The following is an 18,413-nucleotide window of genomic DNA, read 5'->3' on the forward strand; positions in this document are numbered from 1 at the left end:
TTGACACTGGCCTCTCCCACACTGATGAAATCCAGTCCATCCCCAGCTAGGTGACTCTGATCGACCTCCCCAAGCTCCTTCACAAGCTGCCAGCAACTCTTCACCCACACCTCACTGACACCAGTGTCACTTCTACAGATGTGTGCCTCCAATGTTAAAGGCCATGCAAATCACCCAGGGACCTTGTTAAAATGCAAAGCCTGATGCAATAGGTTGGGGCCTGAGATTCTGCATTTCCAACAAAGTCCCAGGTGAGGCCAGTGTTCCTGGTGCACAGACCACACTTTGAGTAGTCAGATGTCATTTCTAAAATTTAAATCTCAGTCATTCCTTCCTTAAAATTCTTCAGTGGCTCCCTATTGCCCACAAGACCTTATGCCATCAGTTTTCTGCCTTCTTGTCCAATCCACAGTTCTGCATATCTCCCATCTTTGCAGTTCCTCAAATGGTGACACGTTCTCTTGTGCCTATGCTGTTCCTTCTGCTTGGAATGCCTTCCAACCTCTCAGGCTCCCTCCCCTAGCTAATTCCCACTGGACTGTTAGGATTCACCCCATCATCACCTCTGCCAGAAAACCTTTCTAGATTCCATCCACTCACTCCCCAATGCCAGAGTCAGCTACAAGGCATCAAAGGAGCACTCCTGAGATCTCTCACGGCTCTCATCACCTTGGGATGCACTGGCCTCTTTACCTGCTTGTCTCCCCACCTAGACCTAAGAAACAGAGCCTGGGACAGTGCAAGTTCACAGCTGTTTGCTGGAGGAAGGATAGACTCACAGAGGGACACACCTGTCCTCTCTGGGCTGCCCCTCAAGACCTCTTCAGTTGGCACCTGTCTCTTAAATTGTTTCTATGGAATGCTGTTAAAAGAGAGGGGGTCTATTTACCACACCCCAGCTCCTGCCTCCACCAGATTTATGTCTCTTTGGCCTTAAGATTAACAATTCTCTTTACTTTTGTTTGCAGCAGAATACTGGGGATCCCTGAATCAGCAGCTCTTGCTGCACTGGGGTTCCCACCATTCTGCACACCATCCACTGGACAGGTCTTCTTGAGTCAGAAGGCTGGCCCTGACTCCTGAGAATCAGATGCCTTGCCAGACACCCCAAACTTTCCCAGAGTGATACAGAGCCACTGAGGCCTGGCTGTTCACCTAGGGGCCCCCATCCTCTCCTCTCCCTATCTCTTCACTGCTGCCCCAAACCCTGGTGAAATTCCAAAGTGCTGTAAGGCTCACCCAAGCCCAATGCCATTATTGGCTGATCTACTCTAAAGCTGCGTTCCATGATCTAGGGCTGTCATTAGAAAAGGAACAGGACCAAGAGGCAGATGGTGTGAGTTCTAATCCTGGTCCTTCCGTTTGCTACCTGCCTGGCCATATGTAGTCACTTTGCTTCTCTAGGTCTCTGTTTCCACGTCTGTACAATGGGTTTATGTACCTTCCTTGTCAACCCACAGAGTTGTGGTGTTGGCTACATGAGATGGTGAGTGTGAAAATGCTTGTCAAGCAGAAAGGGATGTGCAAAGGCTAGGTAAGTAGATGCATTAATACAGATGAGGGCCAGGCCTCAGAAAGGGGGAAGGCAGGTGTTTGCCTTTACATGTCTCAACTTCCACCTTCTGTTCGTTTCCATACCAATGCCCATAGAGACCATCTAATCCCAGAGGAAAAGCTGGGTGTGTAAGTTGCTGACCACATGAGTGTACATTCATTGAGTGTATTACCTCCTTGGGGCATTTTAATTTTGAATGAAGGAGAGAGATTCGAAGGAAGGAATTGATCCTGTCTTGAGGACTGTGTGAATGGGAATACATGTGGCAGGGAGACCGTCCTATGTGGAACACTTTGACTTCACCGGCAGGGAAGGGCCTTGCTCTAGAGCCTTCGCCTTATGCCCTGCCCCTTTCTCAGGCTACAGAGAACTGGAATTGAGAAGTTTGCTGGGCATCAGGAACCACAAGTGACGGGACCATTAGGGAATTCAGCCTATGTGTTCTAAAAGGCCTGCAGGGACAATGAAGCACAATGAAGGCACTGTGGCCTTCTCTGAAAAGCTGTCAGCCTGCTCCAGGCCTCTAAGCCTGCTCAGAGTGGAAAAGAATGATTTTCCCCCAGCACACCAGAGGCATAGGTGACTCAGCTGCTCTCTGTCCCTATGTGTCTCTAGCTGGAGTTGTCTCAGCCTCTCTTCTCTCCCATTCTGACTTTTAAAGAGAGCTGTAGGGTCTCTATTCACAAACACTCACACATGATGGGCTAATGGTGAAGTGCCCAGAACCAAGTTCTATACAGATAGCAGTACAGCCTGGAAGGTGGAAATATGGCCTTGGATAATCACAAAAGTGGGGAAAAAAATGAAGCAGGCCTTATTGAAGAAGTTGTTTCCCCAAACCTCTTCTCAGGACTTTATTAGGTCTTTTGAAGCAAGGAGACAAACAAGTGCCTATTTTCTCCAGCACGTTGGGTCACCCTGGACTTGAATCCCTATCCAACAGAGTCTGGACCCCATGTCCCTTCATGTCCTGTTCTCACGCTCTGCCTCGGAAGAGGGCCAATGATTGGGGCCCTCCATTGATATTGTGGTGCCTGTCTTCAGGTATCTGCTCCTCAGCAATATGGCCACCACCTTCTACCCAGAATGCTTTCTCCTCTTCCCAGAGGGCATTCTCTTCTTCCCAGAGGGACTTTTTATCCTCCCACAGGGACTTTTCCTCCTCAAGAAGAGCTCTTTCCTCCATCCACAGGGCTTTCTCTTCCTCCCACAGGGCCTTGTCCTCCTGAAAAAGGTTCCGGTCTCTTTCCCATAAGGCATTGTCCTCTTTCCAAAAGGCCTTATCCTCCTTCCAAAAGGTACGGTACTTCTTCCAAAAGGTTTTTTCTTCTTCCCGGAAAGATTTTTCCATTTCCCAGAAGGCTTTTTCCTCTTTCCAGAAGGTCTTCTCTACTTCCCAGAAAGGTCTCTCCTCTTCCCAAAAGCCCAAGATCTGACCCCGGAAATCATGGATCTTGCCTCGGAAATTCCACATCTTTTCTCTGAAGTCTTCTATTTTCTCAAGAAAAATTTTCATCTCTTCCCGAAAAGCCTTATCTTCCTGCAACTTGCAGATTAGTTTCTTCTGGCGTATGTTGGGTGAGGATCCCACCATTGACCGAAAGCAAGCAAGCCCCATCCATTTGCTCACTTTGAAGGGAAACATCTTCTTAGTTAGCCAGAATGGTGGGGTGGCCATGATGGAGGACAGGACTATTGGCCAAGTCCAGGTCAGCTGGTCAAACCCTGCAGGGGCAGTACAGAAAACAAGTTCATGAGTATTACATGCCAGAGAATGAGCCCTTGCGTCTGTATTATTTGATTTAGGAAAATTTAACCATTTCTTTCTTTGACCCATCGCATGTGTTTGTGAGAGATGAGATTTGGTAGAGAAACATGCTGGCTGGTTATAGCTTTGGGCTGAAGAGGGAGTCAATACATTCAAAGTCAAAGCCGCTGAAGTCATAGAATCTCAGCCAACAAGGACAGGGATGCTCAACTAGGATATCAGAACACACAAGTGTGACACGATCACTTCAAGGGGTGATCTTTAAAAGTTCTTTTACTTTTAAATAATAAAGTACTGCAGCCCCTCAATGCTTTACTTTTGTTAAACCAATGAGAATTCATTTGAAGTTTCGGCATTCTCACTTGGGGATCGCTCATAACCGTCTCATGGCCATGCTCGCAGCAGGGTGCCACAGGTGTGAGTGTTCTGTTAAGGCCACCTGAAAAGCAGAGGGTGAGACCCACTGGCCTAGGGGGTACTATTTTAGTAGAAGAGTCTATTTGGGGAACAGAGACTTAAAACAGTAAGGTAAGAGACAATGCCAAATGTTAGCAAGGATACAAATAAGAGGAGCTCTCACAATATCAAGTAATATTGAACAATAGGGAAGATACTTTATGACTCAGTAGCTCCACTTCCAGATATGTACCCTGAGGAATCTTATGAATTGTGACCAAGAGACATGTACAAGAATGTCTGAGGAGACTTTTTCATAAACGCTCAACTGCAACAATCCAATGGCCATCACAATAGAATGGAATTTAAAAATGGTAGTATATTCATGCAATGGACAGCACAGCTATGTGCAACAATGTGGATGAATAGTATAAACATAATTTTTAAAGAAAGAAGCAGGATTGGGGCACCTGGGTGGCTCAGTCGGTTAAGTGTCTGACTTGGTTTCGGCTCAGGTCATGATTTCATGGGTCGTGGGATTGAGCCCCACATCAGGCTCTGCACTGACAGGGGAGGCTGCTTGAGATTTTTTTCTCTCCCTCTCTCTCTCTATATGCCCCTCCCCTGCTCTCTCTCTCTTCAATAAACAAACATATAAAGCAAGAGAGAGAGAGAGAGAGAGAGAGGATCAAAGAATTTCAAAGAATACAGTTCCCAAACAGGAAAAACTAAACTCTGTTGTTTATATACTTAGATGATAACACAAAAAAGCGTAGCAAAGAATTGAGACCCATAAGTCAAGATAGTGGTTGCTTGAGAGGGGAGGATGGGATAGGGAGGTGGTGGTGGTGATTAGGTGAGGACATGAGGAGGGCTCCTGAGGAGCTAGCAGTATTCTATTTCTTTACTGGGGTAGTGGTTGTAGGTGTGTTCATCATAAAAATATGCTAAGCTGTAGGTATATATTTCAAGTACTCCGATAAATGTATTATACTTTACAATAAAATATAAGCTAGGGAGAAAGAAAGGAAAGAAAGAAAGAAGAAAGGGAAGTGAGGAAGGAAGGAAAGAAGAAAGAAAAGAAAAGAAAAGAAAAGAAAAGAAAAGAAAAGAAAAGAAAAGAAAAGAAAAGAAAAGAAAAGAAAAGAAATAAAGGGAGGAGAGACAGAGAGAGAGAACATTGCCATATATCTGAAGTATCAGATATCAGCACTCTCCAGACTACAGTAAGTACAAAGGTGGGTCAAGTGATGAGAAAAAGGGCTGGACACAGGAGAATGGTCAGAGGAAGGGAAGACAAAGGGTGCATGTACCTGGTGAGGGCATTAATTTCCATTTTGAGCTTTCTGGAAGGAGCTGCCAGGGTCTGGCCTCACTCCGTGGGCCTTGCTAAGCACCACATAATGGAGCAACATGACTTCCCTTTGGGAAGTCCCTCTGGACTTTCTTCTTGTTTTTCCATTTTCAGACTTGGGATCAGGGAGTAGGGGAGAAGGAAGGACACATAGGTGGAGGGTGTGTGTGTGTGTGTGTGTGTGTGTGTGTGTGTGTGTGTGGTGAAGGGATAGATGGTGGCATCACCATGTCCACCCAGCCACACAAGCCAGAAACCTGGAGCTCATCCCTGACTCCTTCCTTTTCCTCACCAGACTTTGAATCAATCATCAACCCTCCTGGTTATGATTGTTAACATTTCTTGGAAACATGCCCTCAGATTCATGTCATTGACCACGGCTGCTTTGCAGCAGGACCCCTGTGACAGTCTCACCAGTCTCTCTGGTATTGACCTTACCCTCCCATCCACCCCTACTGTAGCCTCAGGGGTGTTTCTAAGTTTCTTTATTTATATTTTGAGAGAGAGAGAGAGAAGGCGAATGCTCAAGAGGGGGAGGGGCAGAAAGAGAGGGAGAGAGAAAGAATCCCAAGCAGGCTCTGCACTGTCAGCACAGAGCCGGACACGGGGCTCAAATCCACAAATCGTGAGATCATGACCTGAGCCAAAATCAGGATTTGGATGCTTAACTGACTTAGCCACCCAGGGGCCCTGCCCCAGGGATGTTTCTAAAACACGTAATCACACCTGCTCACAAAACTCCGAAGACTCCACAGCCCAAATCCAAATGCCTAGTAAGGTTCTCTGTAACCGAACTCCTGCTTGTCACTCCCTTGACCTTCCTACCATCTCCAAAGCTAAGTTTCAGTAATAATGGGCCACATCCAGTTCTCTGGACAAGACCTGCAGTTTCAAGCTTCCAAGCCAAGGAACACGCTGTGTCCTCTACTGATTACCTTTCCTTCTCAGTGTGGCTTGAATTCCTCTCCACATCGCCCCCTCTGAAAGCTACTTGGACCTTCCAGACAAAGTTCATCACCACCCCCTCACTCACTCCCGTTGTTTGCTTGTCATGCTCGGCTGATATTAGGTGTGGACGTGCCTTGCTGCCATCCCTGTAACCCAGCATCTAAGATGAAGCTGTGGGCATAGGAGGTAATTGATAAAAATGTTGGTTGACTTGAACTGAATTTCGTTGAATTTTGGAAATTTGATTTTCTAGGTTGTATTATGGTTGTCTTATTTATGTAACTGTTGGTATCTTGAGGTGGGGGAAAGTGCGTCCTTCTTCCTTCCTCTTTGCTATGAGAACGCAAAGCAGGCCCTCAACAAGTGTTTGTTGAACTGGATTTGGAAACTCTATAAGCAAAGCCTCAGGGTCAATTAGAGCCCAGGATAGCTGTCAACAACAATCAACTTTCTAATTACAATGTTAGTAACAACAACTACCTGCACATTTATTTAGCCCTTTTTGCTGGGCACTTTACTGGCATTACCTGTGTAATCCTTTCAACCACGCTGTGAGATAGGCACCTTGATTAACCTCATTATATAACTGAGAAAACTCAGGCTTGAAGTTAAAAACCCATTCAAGCAATTAAGTAGATGAGGCAAGATTCTTCTAGTAAGTGCTAGAAGTGCATTACGTGGTCAAGCAATACTACTTGGAAACACCATCGGGCTGATATTTTAACTAGGAAGGTGTGTGTGTGTGTGTGTGTGTGTGTGTGTGTGTGTGTGTGTGTAAGAGAGAGAGAGAGAGGGAGAGAGAGAGTGAGAGCATTGTATTAAGCCCCAGACCTATTGATAACTTAATGATAACATTTAGCAATGTGGTCACTAATTTTAAAGGAAACCTCCTTTCTCCTCATACAATCCTGCTAAAAAAAATACACCAACACTCACACTAAAAAGCAAATCAAAGAACACTGAATGTTATCAGTGAAGAAAATATATTTTTCACCAAACAACAAAAAAAGGCTTACAAAAATCTATTTTTATATGTGAGACTTGTCTGTTTCCAGTTTGGAAAAACAAACAAACAAACAAACAAGCAAAACCATTTCTGTGCAGGCTTCTGACTTTCTTCTGAAATGTTTCCTGGACATATTCCAACGCCAAAAGTAACCACCTTCCAAATTACACTAAAGCTTTATTTCTTATTCCTTGGGCAATGTTTGCACTAACTAGAGAACTCACTGAAACAGTTTAATAAATTCTTTTTTCCTTTGCACCAGAGATCCCAACTGTTCTCTGATTCTGAATTTCCTTTGCCTAGTGTCTCCCAGGCTCTTATTTTCTGGCTCTTTTCATGGCCTCACACTTTCTGCAGGTCTAACACCAGTTGTGGTTCTTGGCAGGCTTTCCCTTCAGCGCTGTGCTCCACAAAGAACCAGTGTCGACATTCATGGGGAGAGAGAACCACAAAGCTGAGTGGAGAAGCCAATTCTGGAGGACTGGCTCAGTCCATGGAGTCACTTGAGAATAGGAAAAACTACAAAGTACAGGTCAGTGAGCACTAAATGTTCACTCTCCCTGATTTTCCCCCAGTCTCACTGCCTACTTGGGCCACGGCAGGAGAGATCTGCTTACGACACTTGTTGACAGAAATAAATGTATTATAAGTCAAGTATTCAGGGACTGTCCCTTGTCAGAAGATCTGGGCTCCTATTTGTGGAGAAACAGGGCCACAGGCTGAAACTTCTTCAGCCTCCAGCTTAGCGTCTTGGCATCCACATCCATTGTTAATGCCCGCCTACGGGCTCCTGGGCAAAGCCAGGCCCTCCCCCATCTCCTCACAGCCCCATGGTGACTTTATTTCCTCAGTAATCCCTCACTCCTGGGCCTTCCTATCTCCCTCTCTGCTCCTTCTGGCCTCTCAGCACACGAACACACTCAAGTCCCTCTCATCTTAACACGACCGCTCAACCAGCTGACCACAGAATCCTCTAGCTCTCTCTGCTTACCGTGTGCTGGCCCTCCCCTCCTTGAATACTCTTCTCAAAGAGCAGCCGACGATCACTATCCACCATTTCTGTATTGCATCTACAACCCATCCTACAGCAATCTGCCTTTTGCCTCCTTACTCCACTGAAACTCTATTTGTTAAGATCCCTAGAGACGTGCGCAGTGTTTAGTCCTTTGTCCTCACTGACCAACCTGTTAGCAGCATTTGACATTAGTCCTTTTTGAAGCTCCCTCCCCCTTGGCTTCTATAACACGGGGTCATCCTGCTCTCTTCCCACTTCCCGGACCACTCTTTCTCCACCTCTTTGTGGACTCCTTTTCCTGACGGAATGTGTTTTATCCATGGAAGGCGGTGCCTACCTCACAGAGCTCTTGTAGGGAGTAAATTGGGCATTTCGAGTGCCTAGCCCAGTAGCTGGCACATAGCAAGTGCTCATTAAACAGAAAGTAAGAATAATTACAATTGTTACTATTTTGTGTCATTTTCAATCTTCTTAGGCCAGCATGCCAGGATGATCATGATCTGTCCCTACAAACCATTTTTGCTTTATCTCTCAGCCACCTTCCCTGATGCCTATGCTCTGGCCACGTGCAATCCCTCAAACATGCCAAGTTTTCCTCAGTTTCCTGCCATGTCAGTCTCTCTCCCTGGATAGCCTTGCCTAACCCCACTTCACTTCACCTAGTTAACTCTTTGGAACTCAGTCACCTCCTCTAGCTCTCCTGATACCCCTGTCTCTACCAAATTCAGAGTCAGTATATGCCTCTCCTGTCCCACTAGGAACACCGTTTCACAGCTCTGGGTCCAGCATCCAGTACAACAGCTGGTACATAATATATGTTAAGTAAATGACAGCTGAATGAAGGGCGGTATCCCGGATTATAATGTTAGAGAAAAATTCATCTGCAAGTTTTTCTCATGACCACTTAAATTATCCTTGAAAGATAAATCAAGCATAATATCAAATACATACATGCGTATTTAGATATAAAGTGTAATATGACATGTGGATTCAATGTATCCAACTTATTCCCTACAAGAGCTACCTATGAGGTAGGCACTGCCTTCTGTGGATATAAAAACAAGAATCAAAGAAACACGCCTGGTTTTCAATATTATACTTCAGGACAGGAACTTACTTTTAAGGAAAATGTTGTATATAACTCTATGCTTAGAACAAATAACTATCCAATCTAAAGCCAACAGTTACTTACTGCTTAGCTGTTTCCCAACTGGGCAGTCCTCAGTAGCCCTCAGAGGCCAGGCAGTCATTGTCACATCACAGACCCCCTAACACTGTTGGCAGTGATCCCCTGCCCCTCTTAGTCCTGACTCACAGGGTAGGGAGACCCACAATGGGTAAGGGACTTTAAGGAGTGGAAAGAGAAAGACTTTTCCGTCTTCCATCTTTGACTTCACCAATAGGGTGTCACTGTTGATGACTCACAAATGATTGTTACCTCACATTCTACCTGGATTGTATCCAGGGGCAGGCTTCTGGAAAATCACGTTGCAGCCAGGGGTTTTGTATGTGATGAACCATTTCTCTTGCTGCTCTCGAGATGCTGTTTTTGGCTTTTGGTGGCTTGACTATGATGTGCCTATGCATGGACCCCTTTGAGTGTATACTAGAAATTTGTTGAGCTTCTTGGAAATGCAGATTTGGTATAGTGTTTCTTCAAAGTTGAGAAGTTTTTGGCCATTATCTCTTAAAATATTCTTTTTTCCACTTTCTTTATTCTTCTCGGACTCCTTTTACATGTACATTAGCTCAATGGTGTCCTAAAGGTGTCTGGGGCTCTGTTCATTTTTCTTCATTTTTCTTTCTATTGCTTAGACTGGATAATCTCAATTGATCTGTTTTCAAGTGTACTGATTCTTCAGCCAGATCAAATTGCTCTCGATCCCCTCTATTTTTCATTTGTAACTGTAGAATTTCTATTTGGTTCTTATTTTTTAAATAATTTCTATTTATTGATATCCTGTATTTGGTAAGACCTAATTCTCAAGCTTTTCTTTAATTCTTCAGGCATGGTTTCTTTAATTCTTTGACCATATTTATTTTATTTAAAAAAATTTTTTTAATATTCATTTATTTTTGAGACAGAGAGAGACAGAGCATGAATGGGGGAGGGGCAGAGAGAGGGAGACACAGAATCTGAAGCAGGCTCCAGGCTCTGAGCTGTCAGCATAGAGCCTGACGCGGGGCTTGAACTCACGGACCGCGAGATCATGACCTGAGCCGAAGTCGGATGCTTAACTGACTGAGCCACCCAGGCGCCCCTCTTTGACCATATTTATAATAGCTGATGTAAAATCTTGGTCTAGGAAGACCATCATCTCCAGTTTCTCAGATAGTTTCTAACCAAAAAGAGAATAACTGAAAATAATAGTTTCTATTGATGCTTTTTCCCTCTATGTGTAAACCATTCTTTCCTGTTTCTTTGTGTGTGTCCTAAGTTTTTGTTGAAACTGGGCATTTAAAATAATATAATTTTAAATAATATCATCTAAACAGTATAATATCATACAAATAATACAATATAGCAACCCTAGAAATGTGATGTCCCCCCTCCTCAGGTTCATTGTTTCTTGCTGTCGTCGTCATTGTTGTTATCGCTATTTGCTTGTTTAGTGACTTTCCTGGACTAATTCTGAAAAGTCTCTTTTTTTTTTGTCTTGTGTGGCCACTAAAGTCTGCTTGCTTAGCTTAGTGGTCAGCTAATGATTGAACTAAGAGATTTCCTTGAACTGGCAAGTGTCTCTTCCTTTGCTGAGGGACTCTGTGTAGGTGTGTGTGTTGGGGCATGACTTAGGTGATTTGCAATTCTGCCTTAGCCCTCACTTCCTTGCTTGTGCAGGACCTCAAAGTCAGCCTGAGGTGAAAGATTATGACCCTCCTCAGGTCTTTCTTGGGTATGTACTCAGTCAAATACACGTGACCTTCTAGATTTCCAGAAATATGTTAGAACTTTTCAGAATCTTCATGTTGTTCTCTGTTTTTCCTTTTATGTTTTTGCTCAGCTTCTTATTAGCTCCAACTGGTGACACTGTCACAGGAAACTGAGATATTAAAAACTTGCCACTGTTTTCTTTCTTTCTTTTTTTTTTTTTTTTGACAAATGCCCTGAGGATAGGGCCATTTACACAAAATTAGCATTGAGTTAGGTCAAATAAAGACAAGTCCTGTGGCTGGAGCTTTTCAGTGAACTGCCAGACAAGTCAAGTAGTGATAATTCTTTGGAGATGGGGAATTCTTTGGACTCCAAACTCAACCTGTCCTCTTACTTGTCCATTCCAGGTGTCCCAGTCATTGATTTTAATCATTACTCTTTTCTAATATATGTACTTAAAAATGTCAGTTTCCCTATAAGTACACTTACTTGGATCTCACACGTTTTGACATGTCGCATTTAAAAAAAATATTTTTCATGTTTATTTATTTTTGAAAGAGAGAGAGAGAGAGCATGATCAGGGGAGGGGCAGAGAAGGAGACACAGAATCCGAAGCAGGCTCCAGCCTCCGAGCTGTCAGCAAAGAGCCCGACATGAGGCTTGAACTCACAAACAGATCATGACCTGAGCCAAAGTTGGACACTCAACCGACTGAGCCACCCAGGCACCCCAATGTTTATTTATAATTACACATATTTTTTATCTTTTCTGTTGCTCTTCATTTCTTCCTGCATCTCTATGTTTCTCTTTGAGATCATTTTCTTTTACATCTCCCCAAATCATACCCTAAACCTAAAGTTTCCTTTATTATGGGTTTTGTGATGACTTCTCTCAGTGCTTATTTGTTAAAAATACTTTTATTTTGCCTTAATTTTTATACTATCTAACAGATTTTATTATAGAATGGTTTGCTTAACATGCTTCTACTGTGGTATAAACAAATGATTCTTTCCTTTCATTTTTTCATTCTTCACAGTATTGAGTATTTTATGGCAATAGGATTTCAAAACATTGTAAGAAATGAATTTTAATGTCTATAAACATAGTGTGTCCAATGTGCTGTTTAACTTATCTGTTCAATCTTTTTTTTTTTAAGTAGAGGGAAGCTCTGTGTCTTTTTAAAAATTTTTAAATGTTTATTTATTTATTTTGAGAGAGAGGGAGAGAGCATGAGTGCAGAGGGGCAGAGACAGAGGGAGAGAGAGAATCTCAAGCAGGTTCCATGCTGTCAATGCAGAACCCAGTGCGGGCCTTGATCTCATGAACTGTGAGATCATGACCTGAGCCAAAATCAAGAGTCAGACACAACCAACTGAGCCACCCAGGCACCCCTCAATCTTTACTTTTATTTACTAAATATTATTCAGGTCCAAAACATCCATGTGATTATTTCACACAGTTTTCACGGGGTTTTTTTGTGTCCCGTTTATTCATCTTGATTTTTAATTCCATGAACATGTTAATAATAGTTCAAAGTGTATGTCTTATTGAAGATCCAGATCTTCTGTGGATGTCTTTCCATTGTCTGTTTTTCTTCTGTTGGTTTTCTACCAAAACTTGTTTTCTTACATGGCTGGTTACTTTCACTGATGTTATCTTTTTCCAGAGGTACTTATTTTTGCTTCTAGTAAGCAGAGAGGCTAGAGAAGCTGATTACTTGATTCCAATCAGGAGTTGATATGGTTCTAAAACTAGGCTTTAATCTCTATGAGATATGCTTCTCCAATTGACTCTTACTCCAAAAAAAAAAAAAAAAAAGCTTACGATGTTTTCCAGAACATCTCCTCTCTGATACATCCTTAGCTCTAATTGTAGCCCTCCAAGCCCCTTTATATTGCTGGAACTTCCGTTCACACCCTCTAGCTTTTCATTCACTGCTTTCACTTTTGGAAGCAGCTTCAAATGTCACTCATCTCTACTGACTTTATTCCTTATTCAGATCTTGGCCTCCAAACTTCTCCCTGACTCAGTATTTCTGAGATGTCCAGCACTGCTACTTGTTCTCAGCAGGATATGTTGTCTGAAACAACCTGGTCAGCCACTGTCCAGTGGAAAACTCATAGGGGGGGCTTATAACCAAAGGAGTGACATGATGTAACTCAAGATTGTTGACCTGGCCAGAAGGCCCAAAGTAGATGAAAATAAATTGATTATATAATTGATATAGCTAGCATTTATTGATCATTAACTATGTGCCCAGTTGCTGTTCTAAGTGCTTTTACACGTATTTTCTCACAACAAACTAACAAATTAGATATTATTGCTACTCCATTTTACAAGAGAAGAAAGAAATGCATAGAGAAGTCAAGAAACTTGCCTAAGGTCATGCAGAAGTAGAGCCCACATTTGAACTTACGCAGTTTTGTTCAGAACACATACCTGTCTGATACAGAAGGTTGCTGTGGTAATGGAGGCAACAGATAGTCTGAGTCATGACTGGTATTGTAGCTGGGGAGTCAGAGAGGAATAGATAGCTACAAGAAATATTTCAAAGAAAGACTCATTAGCTGATCAAAAGAGTTGCATGGGATTAAGATGGAGGAAGTAAGGGCAAGACTAAGGTATGGGGCCTAAGTGCCTGGAGCATGACCATGCGTTTACTAAAAATTTATTGAGATGCAGTTGATTTAGATGAGTTGCAGTATTCTTACATGAATGTATTCTTACATGAATACATTCTTACAGTATTCTCCAGGTTTCATGTAATTCACGATTCATAAAATGTTGGCTGTTCCCAATAAATCTTACAGCCTCTGGGGGGAATGGCAAATGAAATTATTATTGCTGAATGTGAATGGAGTACTGAAAATAACTTGAGCGTCAGCATCAATGTGCTCAGAGGATTGAAAAGGATAAACTTTTCCCTAGTGCTGCCTGCTTTGCACCAAATCAATGGCTCCTGTTCACTCAAGACACAAAGTTTAGCTTACATTCTGTTCAATATTATTTTTAAAATTTGTATGATCATTATTGCCAATTTTCAGAAAAATACATATTCATTGTGAAAAATATTAGGAAAAAGAGCAAGGATAAAAAAGAAAATTAAAATCATCCATAACCCAGTACTCAGAGGTAACCACTATAAACATTTGGGGTACAGTTTTCCACTCTTTTTCCTATGCTTATGGCTAGATATATTCTATGAGACTGGTTTTGTGCTGTGCCTGGTGCTTCGTGGCTTGCCTTTGTATGCAGTAATGTATCATAAGCACTTCCCCGTTTCTTTAAATATTTCTGAGAACATGATTTTTAATAACTGCAAGAGTGCACATTCCCTTATTTTTGGAAATTGATTTATTCCATGAGGAATATAGATTCTTTTCCTGGAAGAGTAGGTCAACCCGGAAAATTGCTCACAGAAGAAGACAATGGCAACGTAATCAATCATTGCTGCCCATGGCCTCAGTCTCTGTATTGAAAGAAGAGAATTCTTTCTAGCAGTACCAGTTATAGAAAGGGATCATTCATGGGAAGTTGGCCTTGTGAAGGCGGAGACTTTGTTTTGTTCCTGCTGTACTCACAGCACCCATTTTACAAAGAGCTTCTGAAATAAAGCAGAAAAACATAACCCAATAGATAAATGACCAAAGGATGTGAATACTTTGGTTGTAGACAAATAAAAATGACTCTATGAAAAAATTTCCAACCACACTTAAAGAGAAATGCAATTGAAAATAAATATTGCGTTTCCTACCTATCAAACTGGCAGAAATCCAAAAGTTTAACAATACACTCTGTTAACACAACTATATAGAAATAGGGCCCCTTGTACAGTGCTGGTCAGAATGCAAAATGTTTCAACCCCTAAAGAGGGGAATTTGTCAGTGTCTAACAAAATTATAGATGCATTTACCTTTTGATTCAGCAATTCCACTTCTGGAAGTATATCCCACAGGTACACCTATTCAAGTACAAAAAGATACTTATAAAGGTTATTCAGTTCATTGGAGTATTGTTTGTAACTTCAAAAGATTGGAAATAATCCACTTGTCCAGCAACATGGGACAACTTAAATAAATTATGGCATGTCACTGAGCAGAGTACTATGCAGCTGTTAAAAAAATACAGCAAAGGTTCTATAGGTTGATATGGAGAGTTCTCCAGGATATATAAAGTGAAAAAATCACCATCAACAAGGTGCAGAATACTGCTACATATTGTATAAAGGAGAAAATAAGAATATATACCTATGTATTTGCTTATATTTGCACAAAGGGATATTAGAAGAAAAACACCAAGCTAATAAAAATGGTTATTTCTGAGGGAAATGGTGTAGGGGAAGGGGTAGAAGCAAGACTTTTCTGTGAATACCTTCCATGAAGGCTTTGGTCTTTGAATAATGTAAATGGATAATATATTCTAAAACAAAAAAATCTTAAAATTGGAAACAAACACATGAACATAACCATACATCAAATATTACCATGCCCACATGTACCTTGAGGGCACAGTGCTTTGACTTTACCTCTTAGTGGCTACAGCTACAGGATGTTGGTAGAAAGGTACCATGTGAGATCTTACAATGTATACTGCATGCAGGTGGGTGTTAGGGGATGATTTGCACCCCCCAGAATGTCATATGTTGAAGTTCTAACCCCAATACCTCAGAATGTGACCATATTTAGAGATAGGGTCTTTAAAGAGGTAATGAAGTTAAAATGAGGTCACTGGGGTGGGCCTTAATCCAATGACCGGTGTCCTTATAAGAAGAGGAAATAGGACACAAACGTGCACTGACGAAAGACCATGGGCAGACACAGGAGAAGACGGCCATCTACAAACCAAGGAGAGAGGTCTCAGAAGAAACCAAACCTGCCAACACCTTCAACTTGAACTTCTAGCCCCCTGAACTGTGAGAAAAATAAATTTGTTGTTTAAGCCAACTAGTCTGTGATACTCTGTTACAGTGGCCCTAGAAAACCAATACAGCAAGGGCTTTTTATTTGCTTACTGTTTCATTCCTGCACTTAGAACAGTGTCTGGCATATAATAAACATAGTCATTGAAGGAAAAATGGAAGGAAGGAAGGAAGGAAGGAAGGAAGGAAGGAAGGAAGGAAGGAAGGAAGATCTATTCCTAGAGTTTGAAATAAAAGTAGGAGAAAAGATCTGTACTTGGAGATTTCCTCCACCAGTGATTTCTATTCTTTTGTTCCTCCTCATCATATTATTTTTATCTCTGAAGAGGTTATCCTCTTGCCTTCCCCTCCCATCCTCTTCCTCCAGTGGATTACTCACCAGCCTATCTTCTGGAGACTTTCTGTGCACCACCTTTTCTTCTGTGCATTCCTTTGGATCTCTTTGTTCTTGATGGTTGAGGCAGAGTGGATTTCCCAAAGATGGCCTCAATGAGCTGTCTTATTCCATACACTTTTCTTATACTGTGACCTTTCAAAACACTCTCAAGAGGCAGAGTCTGTACCCTCCCCCTTGAACCTGGGTGGATCTTTGGATCGCTTCAAGCAACAGAGCACAGAGGAAGCGATGCTTTGTGACTGGTCAGCAGTAATGTGCTGGGGCCCATGCTACCGGCTCTCCAGTGAGGGTGGATGTCTTTCTCTAGCCCCGTGCCCAGTAAAGTCATGCCAATATCCTGGAAACAGCCACAGTGGGATTATCTATGGTGCAGAAGCCAGAAAGGACTAGGATCACACACACACACACACACACACACACACACACACACGCATGCACACACAGGTGGTTGTTAAACATTTACCAGCAAACCACTATTTCTGAGGTTAGATCATAAAAAGTGATTCAGCTTCCCCTGGTTCTCCATCTCTCAGTACATGTGCTTTTAAATCCTAGCCGCCACGCTGTGTAGAAGCCCAGGGCACATGCAGAGGCCACATGTAGTGTTCTGGCTGACAGCCCCACCTAGCATCACCCCCACTCGGCGTGTGAGTGAGAAAGCCCTCCCATGACTTCAGCCTCAGCCTCCATCTGTCCGGGAGCCCAGTCAGCTCCCAGAACTGAGACATATAATAATAAATGAGCACTGTTTTACACCACTTAGCTCGGAGTGGGGAAACAGCAATAGGTAATCACAACAGTGATGCTCTTCTCTGCTCTTCCTCATGGCATTGTAAGTTAAGAGGAAGGAAAATTTAACATTTTTAAAATGTATCGGTTTTACGTGATAAATCTTCATGCTCAGAGTGAGATTTACTCACTCTCTCATTTATTCAACAGATATGTATTGAGTGCTAACTAAGTATCAAACCCTCTGCTCACTCAGTGGTAAGGGTAGAGGAGCTCCCTGTACACAAATACAGACAAAATGGAAACAACCAAATACAAACACGGTATGAAAGGCTGACCACGCAGAAGTGTGTCCAGGAGCCACTGGGATGGTGAAAAGGAGAAAGGGGCTAACTCTTGCTTGTTGAGAGGTGCACAGGAAGCACATAGTCAAGGAAGACATCAGAAAGAATGTCTCGGCTAAGTCCCGAAAGCTCGATGGTGTTCCATGTTATTAGTGGGAAGGTTTTTGCAGACACAGAGTAACCCATAAGAAGGAATGAAACATTAAGATCCTGAAGCCCTTGTTTTGCACGACTGGATGTGCCCCATCACTGACAGACAGTTGCTGGAGGCTTATGATCAGGCAGCTTCGTGTTGAGGCATGTTGAGAGATAGAAGCGTGGAAAATAGGTTGAGACCAAGTTATGAAGACCCATGACTCTATCCTGATAAAAGCTTGTAGCACAATAAGAATTAAAATATTGTTTTAAATCTATTAGAGGTCAACAAATGATGTCATGCTGGATGATAAAACTCTCAGAACTTACTATGTGCCTGTCACCTGGGTCGTTGCTATGCCGATAGCTTCCGACTGGCATCTGTTCCGATTGGCTGGTGCTGCCGTTCTGATGGGTCAGGGCCCTTGACCAGTTTTTAAGTACCGTATTTTGAATGTATCACCCCTGAAAATATTATTAAAATCAAGGACAAGACAAAATGGGTAAGCATTTGCCATTTTGTGAGTGATAGCCAATACATCAGACAATGAAATAAAACAGGAGGTATAAATACTAGAAAGGAAGGGGCAAAGCCATAGTTACTGGCAGATGATTTGACTTTCTATCTAAACAAAAAAGGAATCAACTTACAATTTTAGAATTGATAATAATCAGAAAAAATAAGCATTTGATGCCGGATCTCTCCAAATTTATTTATGACTTTAATGCAGTCTTGAACAGAATTGCAGAGGATTTCTCCCCCTGGGAAACTCAACTAAATCACCTTTAAAAAAGTAATCTGGACAAGTAAATATGTGAGAAAGATAAGGAGTCTGACCCAGTGTCTTTGGTCTCAAAATTCTAGGTGACGAGAGAGACCCAGCTGCCAGGGGGAAGGCTGCTGTTTCTGACGGGAGGCCAGGGTCCCACAAAAGGCTAGCTGATGGTAGGGGGAGGAGGGGCAGAGGGAAGAGAA

The 18,413-nt window shown here is 42.5% G+C and overlaps 1 protein-coding gene and 1 long non-coding RNA gene across 2 annotated transcripts; both read right to left on the minus strand.

Annotated features, from left to right (window-relative positions):
• Window positions 1–2,381: 2,381 nt before the first annotated feature.
• CCDC70 (coiled-coil domain containing 70) lies at window positions 2,382–9,442 on the minus strand. The gene is made up of 2 exons (XM_015069654.3): window positions 9,235–9,442; window positions 2,382–3,280 (listed from the first exon to the last, which is right to left on the minus strand). Exons 1-2 carry the CDS (start codon window positions 9,290–9,292, stop codon window positions 2,532–2,534), a joined length of 807 nt encoding a protein of 268 aa, XP_014925140.1. The 5' UTR covers window positions 9,293–9,442; the 3' UTR covers window positions 2,382–2,531.
• Window positions 9,443–12,308: 2,866 nt separating this feature from the next.
• LOC128313902 (uncharacterized) lies at window positions 12,309–17,872 on the minus strand. The gene is made up of 3 exons (XR_008295009.1): window positions 16,212–17,872; window positions 14,828–14,875; window positions 12,309–14,518 (listed from the first exon to the last, which is right to left on the minus strand). It is a non-coding gene; the product is annotated as an uncharacterized LOC128313902 (long non-coding RNA).
• Window positions 17,873–18,413: the final 541 nt, after the last annotated feature.

This window comes from Acinonyx jubatus, chromosome A1, assembly GCF_027475565.1.
Source record: "Acinonyx jubatus isolate Ajub_Pintada_27869175 chromosome A1, VMU_Ajub_asm_v1.0, whole genome shotgun sequence".
NCBI classification, from domain to species: domain Eukaryota; kingdom Metazoa; phylum Chordata; class Mammalia; order Carnivora; family Felidae; genus Acinonyx; species Acinonyx jubatus.

Coding starts and splice junctions, on each gene's coding strand:
- CCDC70 (XM_015069654.3), bottom strand. CDS start 9,292: ATGACTGCCTGGCCTCTGAGGGCTACTGAGGACTGCCCAGTTGGGAAA. Junction 3,281..9,234: donor AGTTGGGAAACAGCTAAGCA/GTAAGTAACTGT, acceptor CTGCCCCTGCAG/GGTTTGACCAGCTGACCTGG.